Source organism: Phascolarctos cinereus, unplaced genomic scaffold (genome assembly GCF_003287225.1).
Source record: "Phascolarctos cinereus isolate Bilbo 61053 unplaced genomic scaffold, phaCin_HiC Scaffold_4;HRSCAF=312, whole genome shotgun sequence".
In the NCBI taxonomy this organism is placed as follows: Eukaryota; Metazoa; Chordata; class Mammalia; order Diprotodontia; family Phascolarctidae; genus Phascolarctos; species Phascolarctos cinereus.
The window spans coordinates 285,110,346-285,136,161 of NW_027555847.1; the positions used below are offsets into that span (position 1 = coordinate 285,110,346).

At 36.2% G+C, this 25,816-nt stretch overlaps 1 protein-coding gene across 1 annotated transcript in view; it reads right to left on the reverse strand.

Annotated features, from left to right (window-relative positions):
* The window catches only part of WDR36 (WD repeat domain 36), a 59,025-nt gene that overhangs the window by 9,008 nt on the left and 24,201 nt on the right, over positions 1-25,816 (reverse strand). Inside the window, 11 exon segments of the mRNA XM_021009406.2 lie at positions 1,955-2,100; positions 2,927-3,024; positions 4,617-4,724; positions 7,032-7,111; positions 9,490-9,598; positions 13,591-13,756; positions 14,677-14,791; positions 16,336-16,490; positions 20,525-20,611; positions 23,442-23,507; positions 23,942-24,062. Coding sequence (XP_020865065.1) covers positions 1,955-2,100; positions 2,927-3,024; positions 4,617-4,724; positions 7,032-7,111; positions 9,490-9,598; positions 13,591-13,756; positions 14,677-14,791; positions 16,336-16,490; positions 20,525-20,611; positions 23,442-23,507; positions 23,942-24,062 — 1,251 coding nt within the window.

The following is a 25,816-nucleotide window of genomic DNA, read 5'->3' on the forward strand; positions in this document are numbered from 1 at the left end:
ATCTCTCTTGTTAAAATCTAAGTTCTGGGGCAGCTAAATGGCACAGCAGATAGACCTCAGGCCTTGAAGTCAGGGGACCCGAGTTCAGGTCTGGCCTCAGACACCTGACACTTACTAGCTGTGTGACCCTGGGCAAGTTACTTAACCCTGATTACCTCATCAAAAAGCAAAACCAAAAAAAAAAAATAGTAATGAGAGTTAAAATGTGAGTTCCTTGTGATTGTCTCATTCATCATATTTGTATCCCCAGCAAATAATATAGTGCCTGGCACGTAGTTGGTGATTAATAAATACTTGTCTGATTAACATGGATAACGAACCAGAAACGGATCCTGAGGAATGGTCACACAGGTAGAAAGAGAACCAAGAGAGGTGTTTTGAAAACTGAGAGAATACAGAGTATTTAAGAGACGATGGTGTCAGTAAGGTCAAATGCCTCAGAGAGGACAGGAAAGAAAAGGACTGAGAGAAGACCACCAGAATTAAGAAATCAACAGTAACTTTGAAAAGAATAATTTTAGTTGAGTGATGAGGTGAGAAATCATAAATGGATGGCAACTGAGCAAGACAAGAGAAAAGTGGAAGCAGTAGGTTGTCAGGAAAAGGAACAAACGTTTATTAAGTATCTGTCAGGCCCCATACTAAACACTTTACAAATATCCACTTTGATCCTCAAAACAGCCTGGGAAGTAAGCGTTATCATTACTCCCATTTACAATTTCAGGAAACTGAGGCAGAGATTAAGTTACTTTCCCAGTGCCACATAGCTGTTGAGCGTCTGAGGCTGGATTTAAATTCAGGTTTTCTTGACCCTAGGCCCAGGACTCTTATCCACCAAGCCACCTAGGTGCTTCAAGTTGGATAACTTTTTCCTAGGACTTTTGAGAAAGGGAGGAGAGATTAGAAACAGAGAATGATTCAGGGATTAATCTATTGGAGAAGATGGGGAGTCCTAATTAACCACCAATTCCTTAGCACTTATGCACTGTTACTTTAATTTACACTTTGTTGATTTGCAGTTATTTTTAACTTTTTCATAACTATTTTTAACTATTTCATAAATGTAACTCTTCTTAACCTATTTTCTCAGGTAGGAAAATGGGTCAAGATAACCTGCAAGATTTCTTCCATTTCTAAGATGCTCTGAATATATTTCTAGTCATCATATACTCCTAGTATAAGAAATTGAAAGTTAAACAGAAATAATTCAGCCTCTGGGTAGATTACCTAATCATAAAGAAGTGTTTTGAATACAATAGGTAAAAATAGTGTTTGTGTCATGAACAATCTTAACTACTGTCTTCTTCCTCTGAACCTTTTTATGCACAATACTTTTTTCTTGTAGGTGGTTAAAAAAGTTCTGCTGTATATAGAGGATGTTAAGAAACAAAGACGTGTTAGACAACAACGCTCTGAGAACAGACCAAAGTAAATGTCTGCTGACAATAAAAAAAGGTTGAGGAAAGAAGGGAAACTTATTTGTGATGACAGATCTGTGAAAATTCTTTCATCACCTCTATGCTGTGCAAGTACCACAAAGAGCTCCTTTTTGTTTCAGAACACAACCTTCCAAAATGAATAAAGTAATTCTCTTTATTGGATTCATTTGAACAAAAGCAACAAAAAAATTATGATGGTCCAATATTTGACAGCTCTGGTTTTAGGATTAGATTATTAGAGAATCTCAAATTAGGATTAGAAACATCAATAAGCATAGTTTCAGTCCAATCAGACCTGTTACAATGTGATTTTTATCTCTTCACATCCTCTTACACCCACCTTTACCTTTACTTTATATAGCCACTGCCCACTAAGCCCTGGACTACAAGGCAAGGTGAGCTCCTCAAAAGAAAAGTATGTTTTCTAATGATTAATGGTTACGAATGCCCTTTCTGTAAACTTCATTTAGGATCCCAGAATTTGAGATATTACCTTAATAAATAACTGTCATTACCTTAATAACTGCAAGATTGAGAAGGTTTTTCCACCTTGATTCAGGTAGCAATGACAGAGTTAACAGCTCCTCATTGAGTTGTTCTGGTGAGTCATAATCTATCATTTCATCATTTGGTCCTTCGATTTCTTCTGAGAGTTCTACTTCTTTAAAGAAAGAATGCTCAGTAAAATAGATGTATGCAGATACACAATACAATTATAAATACACGGTCAGCTTAAATCCTTTTAAACTATGCTTAAAAATGTTAAGTTTGAGATCATTCAAATATAACACCATGATACTTGATATATATACTGTTTTTGGGAAGTGATTTAAATACGTCTATATATCAAGTATTTTTCTATTATTGAAGCCCTTGAACGCCTTATACGTCCTATTTTACTTCCCATCCCCCTTCTACCATACCCAAATACATTTAAACATTTTCCTCTTTCTATATGCCAAGTTACCATCTTCTCACCTTCTCAAACCTTTACTCTAATCTCTCTACTTATCTCTCCTGTTAATCTCCTTAACCTGTTTTTCAATTAAGTCTATTTCCAAAGGAAAAAAAAAGACAAAAGGAAGTTAAAAACTTCTTCCTTTATCTACTTGCTTGTATTTCAGTAACTGAGGGCATTACCCTTCTCTCAAACATAATTAACAATGAAAATTCTACCATATTCCTGGTTTTCAGGGCACCAAACAACTGTAAATATTCAAATAATATAGGTTGGGATTTTTTTTTATAGCCACTGGTTTCTTGAAGTAATGACTTTGCATGAGAAGGCAACTCAAATCGGCCCAACTAAATTTGTAAAAATAAAAAAATGCTTTCATAAGTTAATACTTTAACATGAAAATCAAATATGGTCAGTTATCCCACACACTAAATTGTATGTTTAAAAGAGTTACCTTGTCATACTAACACTCCTCCCCCCTACCTTCCCCCTCCCGCCCCCCAAAAAAGCATCTCATATCTTGTGATACCTTGGCTGTGGTAGGTACCAGGAAGCATTACAACAGAAGGAACATAATCTGCTGGAAGTGGCCGTAATGAAACAAGTGAATACAGGGAAATGTTAGACCTAAGAATTCAAAACAATACAAGTCAATATTTTTTAAGTTCACAGAAACAATGTTCTCAGAGTAACTTCTAAAGGGCACATCCCTATATTCTAATGCTATGGCTACGGATTCCGATTATTCAGTAATTAAGAAAGATTAAGATACTTAGATTGTTCATTTGAAAATATCATAATATATTATACACCTTGCTTTAATTCAACACTTGGAAAGGTCAAAGTTAAAAAAAAACACCTCTTAATAAAGCTTTTCTTAATAGAATCCTATGCACTGGGGAAGCTTGTTGTTTAAAGGAACCCTGCGACAAATCCTTTTTAAAAGTGTAATCTTTCAGGTAAATCTTTTTTAGGAGGGGTAAATACTTCTCCCCATGTAACTGGAAGTTGAGCACAGTTGTACAAAGCCTAGCCTATTTAAAACACCAAAATACTGGACCTTCTAAGATTTAAAGATGAGTGGAAAAGCCTGGCTTTAGCAACTCTTTGGCAAAGGAATGAAGATTCGTTTCTCTCCCATAATTCAGAGTAATGGAATTTTTAAAAAAGTACCACACCTATAAATGCAAGGCATGAGTCAAGATTTCAAAGGCTCATAGGAGAACTTATCTAGAGTTGGAGGAGAACTTGGAGGTAATTTATTCCAAATCCCTCATCTCACAAAGGAAAAAACTGAGGTCCAGAAGGAAAAGGATTGGCCCAAACTGGCAGCAGAATCAGAGTTTGAACTCAGCTCCTATGACTCCAAATTCAATTCTTTCTATATACTAGCAAATAATCTACTAATTTAAAATAAGAGAAAAAATTCTAGTGGAATTCATTGTAATAGGATCTGACCTGAAGCTTCAGAAACATCTTAGGCTTGCTGCCAAATATTAATACCCCCCCCCCAAAAAAAAGAGGCACTATGGCACAGTGGAATGAACACTGGAATCTGAAGTCCAGATGCCTGGGTTTTCATTCTTGCTTTTACCGAACGATGGGATGCCTGACCTCTCTGAGTTCTTTCTTCTACAAAACAAAGTTTGCTGGACTAGGTAACTTAGTAGGTTTATTTCTATTTCCAAATACAATGTTTTAGAAAAACTAGAAGTCAGTCATGTACATTAAATGAATTTTCCTTTTCTACAGAATACCAGGTGGCAGAGGACTAAACATCAGAATATTGACTTCATCATGCATGTGCCAAAGTTAGCATTTTCTAGTTTCAAGAAAATATGTAAGGATTTTTTCTTGATTCTTCCAACTTAACAAATATGATGATTTTTATCCGCCTTACTGGAGCCCCTGAAAACCTCCATCAATGCCCAACATAAGTGGATGACCAAATTTAAAATACTGAAGTAATACTGACTAGAACAAAAATCTTTTAGAACAACTGTGCCCTAGGGAATACACTAAGGGAATGACTCTTTATAAATCAAACCTCACGAAGCGTGTTAGTGTTATTTTACTAGAAATCTTGAAGTCATTTTCAGTATGTTTTTCTTCATTAAAGTATGAAAAAAATCAGGCACTTTCACTTGACAGATGTAAAAACTATTAAGACAATTTGAGCAGCTACATTTTTTTGCCGGAAAAAAATATGAAGTACTTACCACAGATAAATTCCAAGATTATCCACATGAGAAGTGGCCAGAAAATCTCCAGTGGGAGACATAGTAAGACTGAGAGGTGCTGAATCCACTAAGAAACAGTCTATAAGGCTGATGGGGGGAAAAAAATTCTTTAAGGGGAAGACAATGAAGAATTTTTTATGATTTTCAAGCATGCAGAGGCCTCCTATGCTTTTTATCCCATTTATATTACATTTCATAATAATGGATATAATTTCCTCTTAGGTTTTGCTTAATGGAGGGACAGAAGATAGAAGAAACCTCACAAAATAAGATTTCACTCTGGGCCATTTGGTGACACTGGTCTTATGATCAACACAACTATCTTAATTTACATGAAAATATTTAGTTCTATTCTCTAGGAGGCCAAGTCACTAATTAAAAGTAACCAGACAAGGGGTGTGAACATAGGGATACAATTTTCTATTGCAAAAAAAACTGAAGGTCAGACATTAGAGACCTCCTCCCTAATCCTCTACCATTTAAGGAGGGTAACCAGAGAATTCACCTCATCATTTCTCACCCAGCTTGAACACCCACCCCCATTCTTGGATTTCATGATCTCTAGAAACTCATCATTCTACAAAGATGAAATCAACTCTGAAAATGATACCTCCTTAGCACTCTCTGCACCTGGGGTCCCTCCTTCCTCCAGGTGGAGAGGAGAAGCCTCTTAGGAGGCAAAATTTGAAGTCAGGTCTTCCTGACTCCAAGAACAGCACAGTTTCCTCTTATACTACCTAGCTGCTTCTACAACTATTCTACAGCTTCTTCTCTTTTCTTTTTTTTTTTTTTTGCTTTTTGGTGAGGCAATTGGGCTTAAGGGACTTGCCCAGTAAGTGTCAAGTGTCTGAGGACTCAGGACCTCCTGATTCTAGGGCCAGAGCTTATCTACTGTGCCACCTCGCTGCTCCCCTACAACTTATTTCCTTAAGAGAATTATGAGAAGCACTGAATGGTTAAGCAAGTGGTCCAGGCTGTGTACAGCCAATATGAGAATTTGAACTCAAGTGTTCTTGAAAAACAGACTAACTCTCTATTTATACAAGATGCCTCTATCTTGCTCATAATAGGTGGATTAGGCAGAATCTGTCCATAAACAAAGATTACATGGTAAATTTCTTAACATCTTAATAGCAATACCTGTTTCCTATCACAAGTCAAATGGAGTTTTAAAAGTCATTTAAGGGAAGATTTTTCTGATCCTGTAGAGGTACCTACTTAAAGAAAGGTATGGGAGCCAAAAAACTGTCAAATCCAAGTCCTGTGATCCCAATCTTATCACGTTAAAACTGGGCAAAAAAAGCTAAATCACAAATTTTTAAGTTTGTTTTAAACACTCAAACTGTCCCAAATAAAAATTCACTATTCTGTGTATTAAAGATTCAGCAGATGCTAGGATTTCTCATTTTAACTAATTTAAATAGCCAATATCATAGCAACTGCAACAAACTAGGCAGAAAATCAATTCAAATCACTTCTATTTCACAGCACAGTGTCAAGACAACAGGAGAGAACCAATATTCATTCAGTAAGGTGGTACTGAGAACACTGTTGTTGTTGCTTGGTTGTTTCAGTCACATCTGACTCTTCATGACCCATCTGGGGTTTTCTTGGCAAAGATACTGCAGTGATTTGGCATTTCCTTCTTCAGCTCATTTTACAGATGAGGAAAGTGAGGCAAACAAGGTTAAGTGACTTGCCCAAGATCACACAACTAGCAAGTGTATTGAAGCCAGAAGAGGAGTCTTCCTGACTCCAGGCCCAGGACTCTAAGTAACAAGGGCTTTTTTGAAATCTGGAAAGTAAGTAGTTTCCAATTATGAACAAAATTCCATAATTAATTAGGGCTTAACTTCATTAATAATTGCTTTTTTTTTTCCTGTAGTACCTTTCAAACTCGGCCTATACAATAGAAAATACATCTCACCACGATATTTCTGTGTTTTAACATAATCACAAGAAAACTGGAGTTTTCCTTTCTAAAGGTCAAACTGCTTCTAGGTACAGATGAAAAATCCCATCCTTCAACCCTCTTCCTAACATGAAAGAAGGAGGCCAAGGTGAACAGAGTTCAACCTGGGGATACTGTAAACAATAAAAGCTATTATCTCCTACCTAGTCTTTCTACCTTTTCTTTTCCTTCTTTTCAGAGATTTAACTACTACAGAAAACAATCTTTAATCTATTTTCCTACCCTATCCTCAGGTTTAAACTCCAGTAGTGGAATTCTCATCAGATAATGATGTAAAAGTCATATACAATTCTTCATTAACTTTTTTGAGATAGCTATTAAATATTTAATTCCAGGGTCAAAAGTGAAGACTCTTTCTACAGTGCCTTAACACACAAACAGGATCCATACAAAGGTAAGAATTCTATCAAAAATTTACTTACCACCCAGATGGAAGGTCCCAAATCCTAATTGAGCAATCCATTGAACCACTTATTAACCAACGACCATCAGGACTGAAAGCCTTTAAAACAAAATTAATAAAATGCTCGTTTTATAAGTGCTAAGCAGTCCAAAAGACAACAGAATTGATTAAGAATTCAATTAATCACCAAGAATTTATTAAGCACCCACTATAGTACTATACACTAGAGACTATACTAGGCCCTGAGAAATACAAAGACAAAAATGAAAGTTTCCACCTTCAAGAAGCCTATGTTCTAGGAGGCTCACTGGCATAGTGTATAGAGAGCACTGGGCTTAGAATTAGGAAGACTCATCTTCCTGAGTTCAAATCCAGCTTCACACTTACTAGATGTGTGACTCTGGGCAAGTCACTTAACCCCATTTGCCTCAATTCCTCATTGGTAAAATAAGCTGCAGAAGGAAATGGCAAACACTCCACCACTATTTTTGCCAACAAAAACAAACAAATCAACCCCAAAATGGCATCATGGAGCGTCAAAAATGACTGAACAACAATTCACAACAAATTCAAAGAGAGAAAATCTATGTACACATATACAACATGAATGTAAGGTAATAAGGCAGGGGGGAAGCAGTGACAGTTGGCAAGGGACAGGGGTGGTTAGAAAAGGTGTCATACAGGAGGTGTCATTTGAATGGGACATCCTAAACAAGGGAGAGGAAGTTAAGAAATAATTCAAATAAAATTCAGGTTGTCAGAACTTATAAACAGTAAAATTTTATGAATTAAAGAGAAAAGCAAGCTTTTATAGTAGTAAAGTGCTGGGCTAGGAGTGATGGGTTCTAGGCTCACACCTGCCATTAACTGTCAAGAGAGAGGGATGAAACACTTGATCTCTCTAAGGCCTTTCCCAGGCCAAAGATTTCAATTATTTGTTGTTGTTGTCAGTTTTTAAAATTAGCATGGGGTTTTGTACTGTTGTCTATGAAGAAAGGTACTGATTAATCAAATTAAGAGTGGAACTAGAGTACTAGCATACTTCTCTAGCATTCTAAAAGTACTACAATATTTTTAATCACACCTAGAAAAAGAAAATTGATATGCTAATAATAAACCACTCATCACAACTGTTCTCCAAAACACTCTATTAACTACTCATTACATAGAAATTTGTAAACATTAAAGTACTTTGATTCAAATCACTTCTTTTTCACAGTACAGTATCAAGCAAACAGGAGATGACCAACTTTCTTGTACTACAGATGCATGATGCAGATAAAAAAATGAGGATTCAAAGTCACACAGCTGTTTAGAGTCAGAACTTGAATCAAGATCCACTAACTTCAATCTAATGTGCTTTCCCACTAAATCATCCCGCCCAAACATTCTGTCAGCTTAATTCCAATAGTGGAATGAATGTAAGCTCCTAGGACAGGTAGTGTCTCACGTAGGCATTTGAAATGAAAACTGTATTTCTTTGATATATCTTCTAATTCAAACTATCATTCCCCTGAATCAATCCAAATAAGTGAAGCTTTAGATGAGAAAAAAATATGAATTTTCTAAATAAAGTCTCTTAAGAACTAAGAATATTTCCAATTTTGTTTACTTATAGCTTATGTTAAAAAACCTATTTTCTTCCTCGCTCAGGAAGCATTATTCTGCAATGTTTTGGGAGGACTAATTAGAAATCTGTGGAAAATAAAACTCATGGGTGGGTAAAGCTTATAGCAAAAGAACAAAAATCATGAATTTTTATCTGTAATTCACAATAACTCTAGGCATGGCTACAAGTGCTAGCACTGTCTAATTTCCTATACATATCCAGGACACCAAGTCTAGGTTTCAGGCTCTGCCCCTTACCCAATCATATAACCTCTCCCTGGCCCTCAGGTTCCCCATCTATAACATGAGGGAGTAAAGAAGGTTGAACTGAATAAACTGCGTGGTCTCTTCTTGCTCTAAGTCTATGATATACGACTTAAAGGATGGGAAAGGCCTCTGAAAAAGTATAGATGACTATACTCAACACACTGGTATTGTTATACAGATATCCAGAACAAATGCAACTCTCAAAAGTACCAACAGTATTTTTACACTGAATTTTAGTGATGAAAAAAAGCATTTGTACATCAACAAGTCTATTTTGTTCCCCAAATAAATATTAATTTTCCTTAAAATTTTTTAGACAAAAATAATTCATCTTGGATTTCACAATGTTATGAATAGCACCAATTCCTTGGAGAGCAAAAGCATGCTTTTTTTCCCTTTAAACTTACCCAAAATAACAACAACAAAAAAATTATTTGGAATATTTTCTCCCTTAGAAAACAACTGATCTTAGTTCTATAGTCAGCATAAATTTTTATGTTCTTTCTATAATTTTAACCTAACTTGAATCCTTTTTAGGATACTCCACTTTTAAAAGGAAATTAAAAGTTCATTAAAAGTGACTTTTGTTCCATCAATGTTACCATGTCATTTATCTGGCCTTGGTGTCCCAAAAATTCTCTGACCATCCTTCTGGTTTCTATGTCTACAATGCTTAGACTGAAGTCATCTGAGGCAATTCCCAGGATGCCACTGACAAAAGAAGTACATAATTTATAAGAAATTTTAAAAAAACAGACATACAAATCACAAAGGCACACACAATAAAGGCTATCTTCTATTTCTAAATTTTACATCAGTAAAAATCAAATAAAATGTTTTATTATCTATAGCAGTGACACTAAATTTAAGATAAATCTAGGATTCCACTAGTTAAGAGAATATAAACAAATTACAGATTTTTGCAGAAACATTACATAAAGATAAGAACAATGAACTCAACAACTATGCAAAAAAAGGTCATAATAATGGAAAAACCAAGCAGAAAAATGTAACAAATGACATATTAACAGCCTGATGAATTACTCTATATCGACCCATACATGTATAGAATTTCAAAGATCTTCGACTTCATCAATGTAGGATTCTCCCTTAACTGATTCTCTATAATTTCACAAGTGACTCAGGCCAAAAATGCCTTTTCATTCTACATGATAAAGCGAAGATATAGCTCCAATATCTTGAAGTCCTTATTTCAGGTCTTTTAATGTTGTATTATGGAAAACAGGAAACACTCGGTACTCCTTGCTCTTGTTATATGACTGGCCAATTCTTAATCATACATTTTCTGGACACCAATTCTTGCATGAAGTCATCTCCAATAATATGCAGCAGCCTTCTCATGACCACCACAGCTCTCTCTCGCCCACTGGGTGACTAAAAATTGGATTCTTCAGAGACTCTAGTGGTTCCTAATGATGTCATCAATAGGCAAATACAAATATCTAAAACATGGATTTTTTTGTCCTTGAGATGTCTGGGACTATCGAAAGTGCTGCATAATTTCCCTAAAGGAATCCACCCTAATTTCTTCCTCCAATTCAATTCCGAGCACAGCTTATTATCATATCCACACTTTTCTGAAATAGAGAGACACACATCACACTGACAGACTATATCAACAACACCTGGACAGTAAGCACTCCATTTACTTTTCCCTATGTGGACAGTCAGGCCTAACTTCTTTTTTTTAGGTCAAAGAGCTTCTTAAGAGCAGATGAGGAGTTGTGGTAGGTCCTTAGTGTTCTGGAATTTGATGCGATCAACAATCTAAAACCAGGATCTGGCACACAGCAAGTGCTTAATGAACAATGCTGTCTCTGTAGTTTATCTATCAAAGAACCTTGTATGACTTTCTCTGGATGAAACATGTTATTGAGAGAGCCTTTAAAACTGCATTTTGCTCTAAAATCAAAAGGGTTTTTTTTTTAGAAGCAACAAAAAATTAGTGGGATGCTGTATTTGCTACATTTTTCACTCAATTATGTAATTATGAAGATATGACCTGTTGCAGAAAATTGTTTGCAAAAGTCAAGAACGCTTGAGGACTCATAGTAGTATTTTGACTCTTTTCTTCCTCCACTGATAACAGAATGTGTATCTGGTGATAGCTGAGGAACAAAGTTGGTGGTCATAAATGATACTCAAGAAAAAGAAGGGACACTTGCACTTCTGGGAGCCAAGATGATGGAGTAAGAAGTAAGTCAGCCTCACCGTCCCTTATTAACCCTGAAAGCCCAGAAAATATTGCCCCAGGAAAAACCCTAGAACAGTTGAAGCAACAGAAGGATGGGGAGCAGCAGTCCAGTAGCACAGAAAGCTTGAGGGATTAACTGGAAAGGCCCTCCTGCTCTGGGGGAAGGGGAGCAGTACAGAATGGGAGGCGTCCTAGAAACCTAGCAGAAAGCGCCACCTCAACATACCAGGTGGAGATCCTGAACCCCAGGTCATGGAGCAGGCAAGCACCAACACCAGGACCCCGAGTGCCTCAGTATAGGCAGGGGAAATAGTGGAAACTAGCTCAGAAAACCACCACGTGCCACAGCATTCCCCAGCAGCAAAGTCTCCCAGTGCTTCAGGAAAACTCTGGGATGTGCAGCTCCAAGGGGAAAAGCCCCAGGCGGAGAAATATCCTGCAGTAGCAAAACATCCATCTGAAAACAGTAGAAGAAAGAGAAAGGAGGGAAAGGCCCAGGTGAGCAGGCAACCTGCAGGGGCCAGACTACCCAATCCTACCCCTAGAGTTCCAGTGTTGCTGATTCCAGCCCAACACCAGGTAAGCTGCCAGAACCTACAGCCTCCAACTGCCAGCACCTGAGGCTCCAGCACACAAAGCCAGTGACCAGGCCCCGGGCTCCCAGCACAAGAAGCATGGGTCAGTAACCCTTGCTCCCCAGCAGGAGAGCTTTTTTTAAAAAGGCCAGGAAATGAGCAAACACCATGAGCAAAAGGAAATGTACTATAGATTTTTATTATGGGAACAGTGAAGATCAAGGCAGAAATTCTGAAGAGGACAACACTGTCAACAAACCCACACCTGGAACCTCAAAAGGGAATATGAGCTCGTCTGAAGCCCAAAAAGCCTTCTTGGAAGAGCTCAAGAAGGATTTTAAAAGTCAAATGAGAGGCAGAAGAAAAATTAGGGAAAGGATGGGAAAGACGTGCTCTGAATAGATCTAAATAAAATGAACTCAAATATCTATCATCCTCACTTCCCCCAAAAGCATACCTCTTCCTTTCCTCATATTTTCAAAGACATCCTTGATGGATCATTTTTATAAAGATTTTAGAAATGAGAAATTCAGCATACAAGTCAATACTCTCTTGATCACTTTTCTGGATAATAATACTAAGATTTCTTCAAATCATTTATTATCTTTTTTTCTTTAGAATGTAAGCTCTTTGACAGAAGGGATTTTCATCCTTTTTTTTTTAATATCTAGCACCTAACACAGTGCCTTAGTACATAGGCACTTAATATATGCTTGTTCGTATCAGATCTTTTAAAAAATTGATCCTTCAATGCTTTAAAAATTGGCACATATTTCTTCTATCTGTATCTGATATAGTCCAATTGTCTTTAAGTTCAATTTTTTTAAACTCATTATGAACTGAGGTATTAGATTCTAAATGCACTAGAGCACTGTCTTATGTGATAAAAAAAAAAGGCTAACTATAGAAGTCTGTTCCATTTTTTATCTGTTTGTTGGTCTGCCTTCCTTTTTAGCTAATGCTGATCTTGAGACGATTGATTTAATTGGGTCTAATCTATCACTTATATCAGGCGAGTATACTATAGAATTTACCATTTGATATTTTGGAGATACAGCTGCTCACAATCTTCACTGTCAGAATTCAGATAATGCAATTGTTAAGGCACTGAGAGACTAACATAGAAGTGATCTAATGGAGGGGAAGATACCAAAGACATGGAAAAAATCTCAGACCTTGTTAATACTGAAAAAAGGTAACTGAGAGAACTTCAAGATCTACCAACTTTATTATCCCATCTATAAAAAAAAATTTTGAGAGTATCTATACAGGAGTAGGGTGTATTCAATGAAGGTATACGCAAAAATAAATACAAGGTGATGTGGAGGGGAAAGCACTAGATAGAAGATTTCATGTAAAAGGTAACAATGGAGCTAACCTCTAGTTCTGAGAACTAGAGAACAGGAAAGAATGCATTTCTGATGTGGAGAAAAGCAAGGTTATAAGCACATGGGCAAGCAACTGAATAACTTGTATAAGGAACAGTAAGCTCAATGTGGAAGGGAATAATAAAGCTGGAAAGGTAGGCTGGGACTAGGTTGTAAAAAGTGTTAAACATCAAACAAAACAGTAATACAGAATCCCTGAAGTTTACTGAATAAGGGAGAACAGGGAGGATTGACTCCTATACACAGAGAATCTTCAGAGAGAAATGAGTAATGATGAATGTGATCTACATTAATACTCTTGAGCTCACAGATTCTTCTAAAGTAAACCGAGGGGTGTACTGCACATATAAATCAAGAGATAAAACAAGTAATTTCTGCAAATAGTGGATAGAACACTTGATATAAGTAACATCATAAGTACTCAAATTGCTTTTGTACACATAATTCTGGTTCATGAGTTAAATCTAACTAATTCTTGTACTCAAAGAGTTTGTAGTCTAAGTTAGAAAGTTAAAAAAGACTCACCTGTCTCTATGCAGCAGTATGATACTTGGAGATGAACTTAGGTTTGCAGTGTGAATTAGCATCTTACTCTTAAAGTTCCAAAATTTGAGTAATCCTTCACTACCAGCTGTAACTGTTAACTGGTTTAATCCATCTACTGCCACTCCTCTAACAGCACCTTCATGGGCTTTAAAAGTAAAACAAAAGAAAAATAAATATGCACATACATACATATACACACATAATATAGGTAAAAAAAAACTTTCACATAAAAGTTCATTATTTCATTCAATAAACTATTAATGAATACCTATTATTAACTTCACTTTTTAAGAGGATGAAGTTAACAGAAATAACTATTCCATGTGCTCTTTATCACAACAAAATACTTTTAGGTAAGAAATAAAACCGACATGAATCTCATTACTAAAGTAGTTCACACTGATTCCACAAAGATAAATCCAAGGATTATCAAAAGATGTTATGGTAAAAACTAAGTATTCTGAAACCTGAACTCTACAAAATCTGAATTTTACACATGTTAATCCTTTCATTGCACTTGAATATTGTGACATTAAAATTTGGAAGACATTTAAAAATCAAGCCACATGTAAGGACCAAATTGAGAAATTACAGACTCTCAAAGAGTTGGAAGAAATCTCAGAGGCCACCTAATCCAATACATACCTTACAAGATTCTCCCCTGTAGGTACCTTACAAGATGATAATACAGCCCTTGCTTTAAGGCCTCCGAGGGAAGGGGGTTGGGGGGGGTAGGAGGGATCCACAACTTCCCAAGGCAAGCTCATCCCACTTTTGAATAGCTCTAATGTTATTCAAATTCTCATGGAGTGTGCTATGACTTAGCAAAGCCAAGTTAGCTTTCAGCCTAAGCCTTGACAGTATCATTTTAGAAAAGTATGATACAATTTTACAACAATTTGAATCTGCATTCTCTAAGCAGTATTTCTATCTCAGACTAAGTCGAACAGTTTTATTAATTCTTAAAGTACACCAATTCTTCAGCAAGTTATTATTGCTTCAGTTTTAAAAAATACTTTATCAAATTGAAATAAATGCAAATTTTTAAAAATAATAAAATGTTACCTTTTTCCATTCCAAATGAACCTCGATGCATACCAGATTGCATGTTATAGACATCAACCTTTCCTGATGTAAGACCAATTACAGCAAAATTTCCACAGGAAGTTATATCTATAGCCTTTGTAGAAAATTACAAGAAAAAAACTAAAAACAAATACACTAATGCATGGTTAATTAACTATGGCTATAATTAAGTTGAGAAGTTAACAAGTACAGACACTGGACTTGGGGGTTAGAAAATCCAGGTTGGAATTCCTGCTGACACAAGCCTTTTGAATCTGGAAAAAAAATCACCTAACCACTTATCTACTCCCTCTAAGCTGTGACATCTTTTAATTAACTTCTTGTAAATGCTATGCCTACTGTGTGTGTGTGTATATTCTGCTTTGAATCTACTCTCTCAAAGGTCATCAATTACTTCCTGTCATATTTAACAGCCTTTTTTCAGTCTCCATCTTCCTTGAGGCATATACCATTGTTCATACTATTTATTTTCTCTCCTTCTGACACTCTCAAAAGATTATCTAACTTCTAACCATTTTACCTCTCCATCATCTCTCATACCTGTCCTGCTCTCCTTTCTTCTCAAAGCCACCACCCAGTAAGACATTCTTTACTGCCTATCTACACTACTCTAATATTTTTAGGCATACATCTGGCTACATTATTCCTTTGTTCAAAAGTCTTCAGTGCTGCTCTAGTGCCTCTTATTTTCAAATTTTATTTGCCTGTCCTTATCAAGGCCATCCGAACTTACAATGTACTATGTTATATGAAATGTAACTTTTACACCATTACTTAAAGTGTTATGTGCTTTGCTCCCTCTTATTTCCTCGCATAACACTCTTAGGATACAGGGCAGAGGTTTTTAACCTTTTGGTGTGTCCTGGATTCCTCTGACAACCTGGAGAGAAGCCTTGGGACTCCTTCTCAGAATAGTTTTACATCAATAAAATACAAAGGACCATAAAAGAAATCAATTATACTAAAATACATTTATCTAACTTTCAACAAAGTTATTATAATATTATTTATTGCCAAATGCAAGTAGCCCTCTGTCCAGCTGTCAATAGAAATTCAATTAAATTTCTCTCACCTATCCCCAACGAAAGCTGATAATGCCCTTGAGCGCTGAGATCTTTAAGCAAAGAAATCAGGTACACAGCACAGTATGTAAATATGACATAGGTGGTAATATATACATTTAAATTTTAAAAATAATTTCCATAGAAAAGGTCTTTTGGTTTATCCTAGGGTAACTGGAAAATTAAGTAACAAAGACACTTCAATTGATGTGAATATTTGGTTAATAGCAGCTTTATATCACATAAAGTAATATTAACTGTATTTAACTACGTTGTTTATTTTGTATTTATTTTGCATATATTGATCTATACATACTTATATATGTACATGTTATCAAAATCCCAGGAGTATGGATTGCTTAATTTTTTTGTATTTGTATATGGCAGCTAATACAGTGTCGGGCACATAGCAGGTATTTAATAAATGCTTGTTGATTGATTTTTAGAGGTCTCTTTACTGAGAGCTGTTTTACTGCAACAGATATTATGCGATCCTTATACTTTAAAATTCTACTGGATAACAACAACAAAAATAAAAATAACTAAGATAAAGTTCCCTGCAAAAAAGATCACTTACTGATGCAGTTGTGTTACGTTGTTTATCTTTCTTCCAATTTTCTGGTTTCAGAAAATAAGATCCCATGGTACATTTTTGGTAATTCCAAGTTGAACAAGAAAATCTTCCTTGATGACAAGCAATGATTCCATCCCAGTCACTCTCACGAGCATTCTCTGAAACATAATTCAAACCATCATCAACCTGCAGCCTCTTGAAATATTTGTGGGAAAAAATATGTACTTTGTGAAAAAATTAGTATAATAATTTCTTAAATCAGTTTTTCAGAAGACAGCAACTAAAGTCACTAATTTGTTATCTGCTATGTTCAATCTAACTAGGTATTGATAAGACTATATTTTTGTGGAGTGCTATCGATCAACAAATATTTATCAAGTACCTACTATGTGCTAGATACTATGCTAAGCGCTGGTAAATAAGGACTCAAAAAACCCTGCATTATCAGGTCTAGAAAGTAGAAATAGTTTCATTCTTTGTAACTGTATCCCCAATTCCTAGCACAATGCCTTGCATATAGTAATAAAAGCACATGGGTCCCTCTGTCGTGGGTGTGTGTTGCCTCTTCCAGATTGTATCAGCTGCGACAGGTTCGATTACTACCTCTACACAGTTGAAGCCTCTACACATCTTAATATTCATTAAATCCTTACTTAAGTATTTAATGTACTGGGTGCAGAAATACAAAGAATGCAGGGCAATCCCTGCCCTCAAGTAGCCTGCATTCTATTGGGAGATAGAACATGTAGAAAAGTACATACTCAATAATTTATGGAGGAAGGGGCAACTAGGTGACACTCACTAGCTGTGTGACTCTGGGCAAATCACTTAACCCCAACTGCCTCACAAAAAAATAATAATTTATGGAGGGAGAAATTTGTTTGTTCCTAAGACATTACTATCCCTCCAACCACCTAAGTTGGCAACCTTGGAATCATCCTTAGTTTTTACCTCTTTCCCTGGCATCCTCCATATACAATCTGTCACCAAGCTTGGTTGACTATATCTGAACAACATGAATGCTCTTACTGCTTGGATAAGCTGGGAGTCACCAACTCGAATCCTTTTGGTTAGAGGACCATCAGATCTGATCATGAGCTCTGTCACTGCCACTCTAAGGGACCTCTATGTCTTCTCATTTGTCCTGCTGCCACATCTTCCAGACCCCTCGCCACTGCTATCTGACCTAATGATGCAGTCCAAGAACCTCCACCCTCACCCAGCCATAACACCCTTACTTTCCAGTCACCCTGAAACTGAACTCACTTATATGTATTATCTCTCTCAAGTGTGAGAGTGTGGGCTCCTTGAATGTGTAGGAACTGTCTTACTTTTTCTATTTCCTCTACTGCTTAACACATAAATGCTTAAAAATGCTTTTTCATTCATTTTTGAGTGACCAGAACTTAAGTATTCTTTTATCTACACGATCTTCCCTCTGTACATAGTTAAAGCTGTCATTCTGATGATTATGAATCTCATTTAGTAGGTCATGGAATGTTCCAGGGCTTGAGGCAATCAGCACAATATTTTCTGTAAAGACCTTGGATATCCCACCACTTACATGGATTTTTCGGGCACTTGGACAAACTGAACACTGGGTGTTCTCCATGACAGTGGAAACACCTGTCAAGCACACACCTGCTTCAGGCATCACTAATAATCAGAGGGACAAATAACATATCCGGCTTGGTCTATTTCAAGGACCCTGGGATGATTTTAACATATTCACGAAAAGATGTTTTCTTGGAAGAGACTTTAAGGAATACGTATAGAGAAGGGGCAGTTTTACCTTTTCTATTTGTATCCCCAAAGCTTAATATAGTGATTAACATATAGCAAGGATTTAATAAATGCTTTTCCATTCATTCATTTATAGGTTTTCTGATTGTATTAAATTTATACAAATTAAATTCCTTCATATTTCATTTAAGTATGAAAATTATTTTCTATTACAAATATTAACCTAACATTTTATCATGCATAGTATATTATCATAAAGAAAGATTTAAGCGCTCAATGAAATCATTCTTCTATGTGCCTGCTAATAATTCCAAGTTTTAAGAGCTCTTTGGGATTCAAATAATCTGTAAATGTTTATTCACATCAAGCTGCAACCTCTTCGGGTATTTTTTCTTGCCCTTCTGGTAGAATATCATTACTCACTCTTAAACATCAATTTTTCTCTATTAACTTGTAATCACTTCCTATTCTCCTTTCTAGATTGTCAAGTATCTCAAAATATGAATTTACCCAATAATAAAACTACTGCATTTATTATGTAGATACCATGCTGCTCCTAAAATAGATCATGTTTCATTGGCAATAATTCATCTCTATAGTACTTTAAAGTTTACAAAGCATTTTCCTCAAACCCTATAAAGTAAGGTAATACAAGTATTATCATACTCATTTTATGGATAGAGAAACTAAGGCTTAAGTGATTTGCCCAGTCTCATGGTTATTAGGTGTCAGAGGCAAGATGAATCCAGTTGCCTTGGTAATAAATCCAAGGAACTTTATAACTTCCATATTTCTGGGAGTTATTTACATAAATGACTTTTTACTTCAGATTATAGCAATTTTTTTAATATGGCTCTTACATATGCTACAAAATAGGAAAATGCAACAAGAAAAGCTCTATTATATTAATAAGTAGAAAAAAATGAAAAAAATCCAACAATTCAAAAATATTAAGTACATGGCAGTAAACTGCTGGAATTTAAGTTTTGATTTACTAGCTAACAGTTTTACAATCCTGACATATGACCTATTTTGGATGTGGAAACCAATGCACTCTTTATCCATCCTGCTGAAATCCTTCTTATCCTCAAAGACCAGTTTCAATGCCATCTCATTCGTGAAGCCTTTCCTGAACCACCTAGTTGGAAAAGATCTCTTCTATTTTGACCCTGGAAAACACTTTTTTTTTACATATTTACATATGAATTTAGTTATTTGTCAATATATCTTTTCACTAATCAGTTCTAACACCTAACAGTACACTATTAATGGTCTTGCATTGTAACATGACACTAATTAGTATCCAATTAGATAATGAGACAATCTAAGTATTCTTCAAAACACCATCGACTCTTAAAATGGACACCTCCCAAAATTTCTGCATATATCAAAAGTCCTGTATATCGTCCTTTATGCTACCCCACAGCTCAAGAAAATCCTCATCTAATTACATCCAACATATGTTTTCAACTTATCCTCATCTCATTTGGGAGAAATAGCATGGATACAGTGACCTGGGGGCTACACTTGAACTCAAGAAAACCTATGTTGAAACACTAGCTCAGGCATTTACTAGCTGTGTAAGTATAACCCTTTGAGTCTTATTTTCCTCATCTGTAAAATGAAGATAATACCTGTAATGTTTTCCTCAAAGAGTTATTATTATGAGGCTCAAATGAGATGTGCATCTTTGCAAAACTAAAAGCATCATATTATTATATTATATAGTACAGAGAACAACATTAAATTATTATTTTATAGTTGTAAACATATATTTAATATATATTTTCATTTTATTTTATTAAATTCCAAAGAGACCAGCACAATGAAAGGACAAATCATTCCTTTAGTGAGAGAAATATAGTGACAGTACAAATCAGTACCAATTTTAAAAATATAAATTTGCCCCTTTCCTAGTCAGGCAAATGTTTTAAATCCCTAAAAACACTAATTTTCTAAAAAAGCAAAGTCAAAAAAATTTTAAGTCTATAAGATCAAAGAAATGGAACAATTAACTTTAGGAATTAAAGAGAGCTTTCATGTTGAAATATTAAATTCCAAGGCCCTCATCCTGGAAGTATGATCTATATGGCTAATATGCATAAATGAGAAGGTAGCACAATATAGTGGAAAGAACAATAGATAAAGAATCAAGGGAACTTAACTACCTACTGGTCTCAACTCTGCCACTATGTGATCTCAAGTAAGTCACATGTCCTTTCTCTACCTAAAAAGGAGGTGATTTAAGGTTTCTGAAGCTTCTTCAACAAAACTGTATTCATTTGAAAGATGTCTTAGTTCTTAGGATTAGGGGCGAATCACTACTAAGTATTTTTTAATAAGGTCATTTGTGGAAAGAGGAGATGAGGTGGGGAATCAACAAATCAGTAGGCTATAAATGAAAATAAAGAAAGAAGCTGAAATTTTTCAAACAGTACATTAAAGTTACCTGCTACGAATACTGTTATGGGTGGAAGTCTCATGGACTCACAATTTTTAAGGCCCTTACGTTTGGCTTGCTTTTTATTTATCATTCCTGGAAAATAACAATAAAAAAAAAATCAGTGAATATCTCAATAACAGACCTGTAAAAAATACATTTATTTTCACTACTTTTTAACAATATGTCTTACATAACATACTAAATATACTTTCTATATAACAATATGAAACAAGACTACTATGGACAAGCAACACTGATCAACACTGACATTTCTGCTCATGTCAACTTTAATGTATTCCTATAGAAATACTGACTCACCTTTACACAATTCTTTAAGATTTAAAAAGCATTTTCCTCAGCAGTATTATGGGAAAGGACATGGGACTAAGATATGAGCCTGTGGGTCCTACTTTGGGCTCTGAGCTAACTAGCTGTGCAAATTTAATCAAGTCACTTGATCTTTCTGAAGCTTTCTAATTTGTAAAATGACAGGGTTGGCCCAGATGATTTATAAGGTCCAACAATGAGATCCTATAATCCTAATCTTAGGGAGTAGGGAACCCTTCCTACCACCTTCCACTATACCAAATCCCCTCTGGTATCAGAAGTTATCAATTTCATTAAGGAATAGAAGAAACAAAGCCTATGAAACTAAAGTATAGTTTCAACCATGTCACCCCTCTCCTTAAATTCCAGTGGTTCCCTATCACCACTAGGATCAAATGTAAAAAAATCCTATGTTCCTCGGTCAGAGCCTTTCATAACCTACCTCTCTCCCAATTTTCCAATCCTCTTACACTTTATTCCCCAATGTGTACTCTTCAGTCCACTGACAGTGGTCTCCTGGTTGTTCCACAATTAAGATACTCCATCTCTTGGCTCCAGCATTCTCTCCGGCCGTCCCAAACCTAGAATGGTCTCCTTTCTTCCACTCCAACTACTGACCTTCCTAGCTTCTTTAAAAAAAGCCCAACTAAGTCCCAACTAAAATGTCATCTTTTACTTCAAATCAGTAAACTTTTATTAAATGCCTATTATGTGCCAGACTCTATGCTAAGCATTAGGGATTTAAAAAAAAAAAAGAGGCAAGAGATAGTCCCTGCCCTCAAGGAGCTTGCAATCTAATGGGGGAGACAACATGCATATAAAACAAGCTATATACAGGATATGTAGAAAATAATTAAAAAAGGAAATCAGTGGAACTCAGAGGTTTAAGGACAATTTCATATAGAAAGTGGGGTTTTAGCTGGGACTTAAAGGAAGCTAGGAGGGGTTCAGTAATTATAGCAGAGGAAGAAGAACATTCGAGACACAGGGGACAACCAAAGAAAATGCCCAGAGCTGAAAGATGGAGTGCCTTGTTTGTGGAACAGCCAAGAAGCCAGTATTACTAGATCGAAGCATGTGTATTAGGGAGTAAGGTGTAAGAAGACTAGAAAGGTTAGAAGAGGTTAGGTTATGAAGGAATCTGAAAGGCATTTTATATTTGCTCCTGAAGGCAATAAGAAGCCAATGTAGTTTACTGAGTAAGGGATCAACGTGATCAGATCTGCATTTTAGGAAAATCACATTAGTGGCTGAGTGGAGAATGGACTGGAGTGGGGAGAGACTTGAGGCAGGCAGACCAACAACAGGCTACTGTGTAACAAGGTGATGAAAGCCTGCACTAGAGAGGTGGCAGTGTCAGAGCAGAAAAAGGGGTGTGTACAAGAGATGCTGAAAAGGTGAAATCAACAGGCCTCAGCAAGAGACTGGATATGGAGGCAGAGGGGAGCAAAGTCGAGGTGGGGGTTGACAGATAATGCGGAATCAACGATAACTCCTAGGCTGTGAGCCTGAAGGACTGGGAGGACAGTGTTGCTCTCTACAGTAATGGAGAAGGTAGGAGGGGGAAGGATTTTGGGGGAAAGATAAGTTCTGTTTTGGACATGGCAGATTTAAGACATCTACTGGACATCCGGTTTGAAATGAAAGGCAATTAAAGATGTGAGACTGGAGAGACTTGGGGCAGGAAATGTAGATTTGACAATCACCAAAATAAAGATGGTAATTAAATTCATCAGCGCTGATGAGAACACTAAGTGAACTCTTACAGAGGGAGAAGAGAAGAAGATCCAGGACAGAATCCTGAGGGAAATCTACGGCTGGAGGACATGACCTGGAGGATCCAGCAAAGGAGACAGAGAAGAGGTCAGATAAGTAGGATAAAAATCAGTAAAGTGTGGTGTCCTGAAAACCTAAAAAGAATAGAATGTCAAAGAAAACAGAGTGATAAACAGTGTCAAAGGCTACAAAAAGGTCAAGGATAATGAGGATTAACAAAAGGCCATTGGATTTGGCAACTAAGAGATCAAATAGTAACTTTGGAGAGAACAGTTTAAGTGGAATAAAAAGTCAGAAGCCAGACTGTAAGAGGTTAAAAAGAAAGTGAGAAGAGAGAAAGTGGAGGTACCTATTGTAGACAATAGATATTTTCAATGACAGCTACAAAAGGCAGAAGAGAAATACAACAATAGTTAGCAGGGATGAAATGATCAAGTAAGGGTTTCATCAGAGGGGGGCAATCTTTTGGTGGAAATGGAATGGAGGAGTTAGTACACTTCATCATGTGCTTTCCTCTTTTAATTATTTCCTATTTATCCTGTATATAGTTTATTTGTACATATTTGTTTTTGTTGACTCCCCATTAGATTGTGAGCTCACTGAGGGCAGGAACTGTCTTTTGATTCTTTTTATATCCTCGGCACTTTGTATCCTCAGGCGAATATTAGCACATACTAGGTGCTTAATAATGTTTACTGACTGAATGATAACAGGGGATAAACTATACTTTCTAAGGTCCCATGGCAAAGGACACCTCAGAAAGATAGTAAAATGACACTTTAGATTTTCAAGACCAACTTTCACCTTGTTATTAACTTACCCTGTCCCAAATTCTTGTTGTATTTTTCATGAATTGTGGAAAACGACTGCAAAGTACCATCATGACCTAAAAAAACATTAAAAAGTCAAGCTACAAATGACAGCAACTTGAATTAAAGACCTGATCAAGTCAGATACAAAAATCCTCAACCCCCAAATATGTGCCATTTTAGGAGAAAGTAGCCTTATAAATACACCATAAAAGCATTCAACTACATCATGAGAGAATGTTAATGGACAAGAGTAAATTAAGAATTTCCAGTGCAATCTGAATTTAATGTTCTAAGCCCACATCACTATAAGTTGAAATTAATGACTGAATCTTGATAGACGAATTAAACAGGTGAGGTATAGAAAATTATTAAAATTACCATTAAGGTGGCCAAAAAGAACTTTAAGTCTTAAAATCAACAAAAGGCTTAGAGTAAATGTTTAATAAATACTTATTGAAGTACTGAAATGAATGAAAAACTGAAGTTATATGATAGAAAATACTCTTACTTGCACTAAGAATTTGCTGTCCATTTTGTCCATAGTACCTAATTTTCGTTATTGGAGCACTATGACCCATCCTGCATTTCAAAAGCCGACCTTCACCTCCAGTACCATCAAATATCCAAATCTGTAATAATTTTTAAAAAGCACAGCATTAACAGTATTAGTTTCTGAAAGACTGATTACCACAAATTGACACTGCAAAATGCTTCCTAGAAATTGGAGTGGGGAGAAATTCATAGAATTTCTAGTTGGAAAGGGTCTCTATGTTCAATCTAATTGCCTCTAAAATATGACTGAAAAGTAGTAATCTAGCTTTTCTTTTTCCACCTTGAAATAACTCTGTTAGAAAAAATTTCCAGACATAAAACCTGTATTTTCCTCTTTGCAAATTCCATCCATTGTTCCTGTTGATGCTTTTTCGGGTAAAACAGAAGAAGTCCATCTTTGACACGGCAGCCCTTCAGATACTTGAAAAGAGCAATTATGTCCCTGGGCCCTCTTCCCCATGATGAATATCTTCAGATCCTTAAATTAACCTCACATAGCCAAGACTTAATTTCCTTAAACAGTCTGGTTACTCTCCTCTGGATGCTCTCTAGTTTGCTGTTGTTCAGTGATGTCTGACTCTTTATGAGCCCATGGACCAAGGCATGCCAGGTTCTTCTATTCTCCACAATCTCCCAAAGTCTGTCCAAACTCATGTTAATTGCTTGCATGGCACTATCTATTCATCTCCTCCTCTACTATCCCCTTCAATCTTTCCCAACATCAGGGTCTTTTCCAATGAGTCCCATCTTCTCATTATGTGGCCGAAGTATTTAAGCTTCAGTTTCAGTTTAAGTTCTGACTGACTTGATCTCCTTGCTGTCCAAGGGACTCTGAAAAGTCTTCTCCAGGAAGGAAAGAATTTATGACCAAACAAGAGATAGAGAACATTATGAAATGCAAAATGGATGACTCTGATTACAAAAAATTGAAGTTTTTGCAAAACAAAGCCAATCCAGTCAAGATAAGAAGGGAAGCAGAAAGCTGAGAAACAATTTTTACAGCCACTGTCTCTGATAAAGGTCTCATTTCTAAAATGTAGAGAACTTAGTTGAATTTATAAGAATATAACTCATTCACCAATAAATGCTGAAAGGATATGAATAGGCAGTTTTCAGAGGAAGAAATTAAAGCTATCCATAGTCATATGAAAAAATGCTCTAAATCACTACTGATTAGAGAAATGCAAATCAAAACGACTCTGAGGTACCACAACACACCTATCAGACTGGCTAATGCGACAAAACAGGAAAATGATAAACACTGAAGATGATGTGGGAAAACTGGAACACTAATGCATGTTGGTGGAGTTGCAAACTGATCCAACCATTCTGGAGAGGAATTTGGAACTATGCCCAAAGGGCTACAAAAATGTGCATACACTTTGACCCAGCAATACCACTTCTAGGTCTGTATACCAAAGAGATCATAAAGATGGGAAAAGGACCCACATGTACAAAAATATTCATAGCAGCTCTTTGTGTGGTGGCAAAGAACTGGAAATTGGGGGGATGTTCATCAATTGGGGAATGGCCGAACAAGTTGTGGCATATGAATGTAACAGAATACTATTGTGCTATAAGAAACGATAAGCAGGAAGACTTCAGAAACACCTGGAAAGACTTATTATATGAACCGATGCTGAGTGAAATGAGCAGAATTAGGAAACATTGTATACAGTAAGAGCCACACTGTCCTATGACTGACTTTGATAGACTTGGCTCTTCTCAGCAACGCAAGGATCTAAGACAACTCCAAAAGACTCATGATGGACATGCTATCCACATCCAGAAAAAGAATCATGGGAGTCTGAATGCAGAGGGAAGCATACTA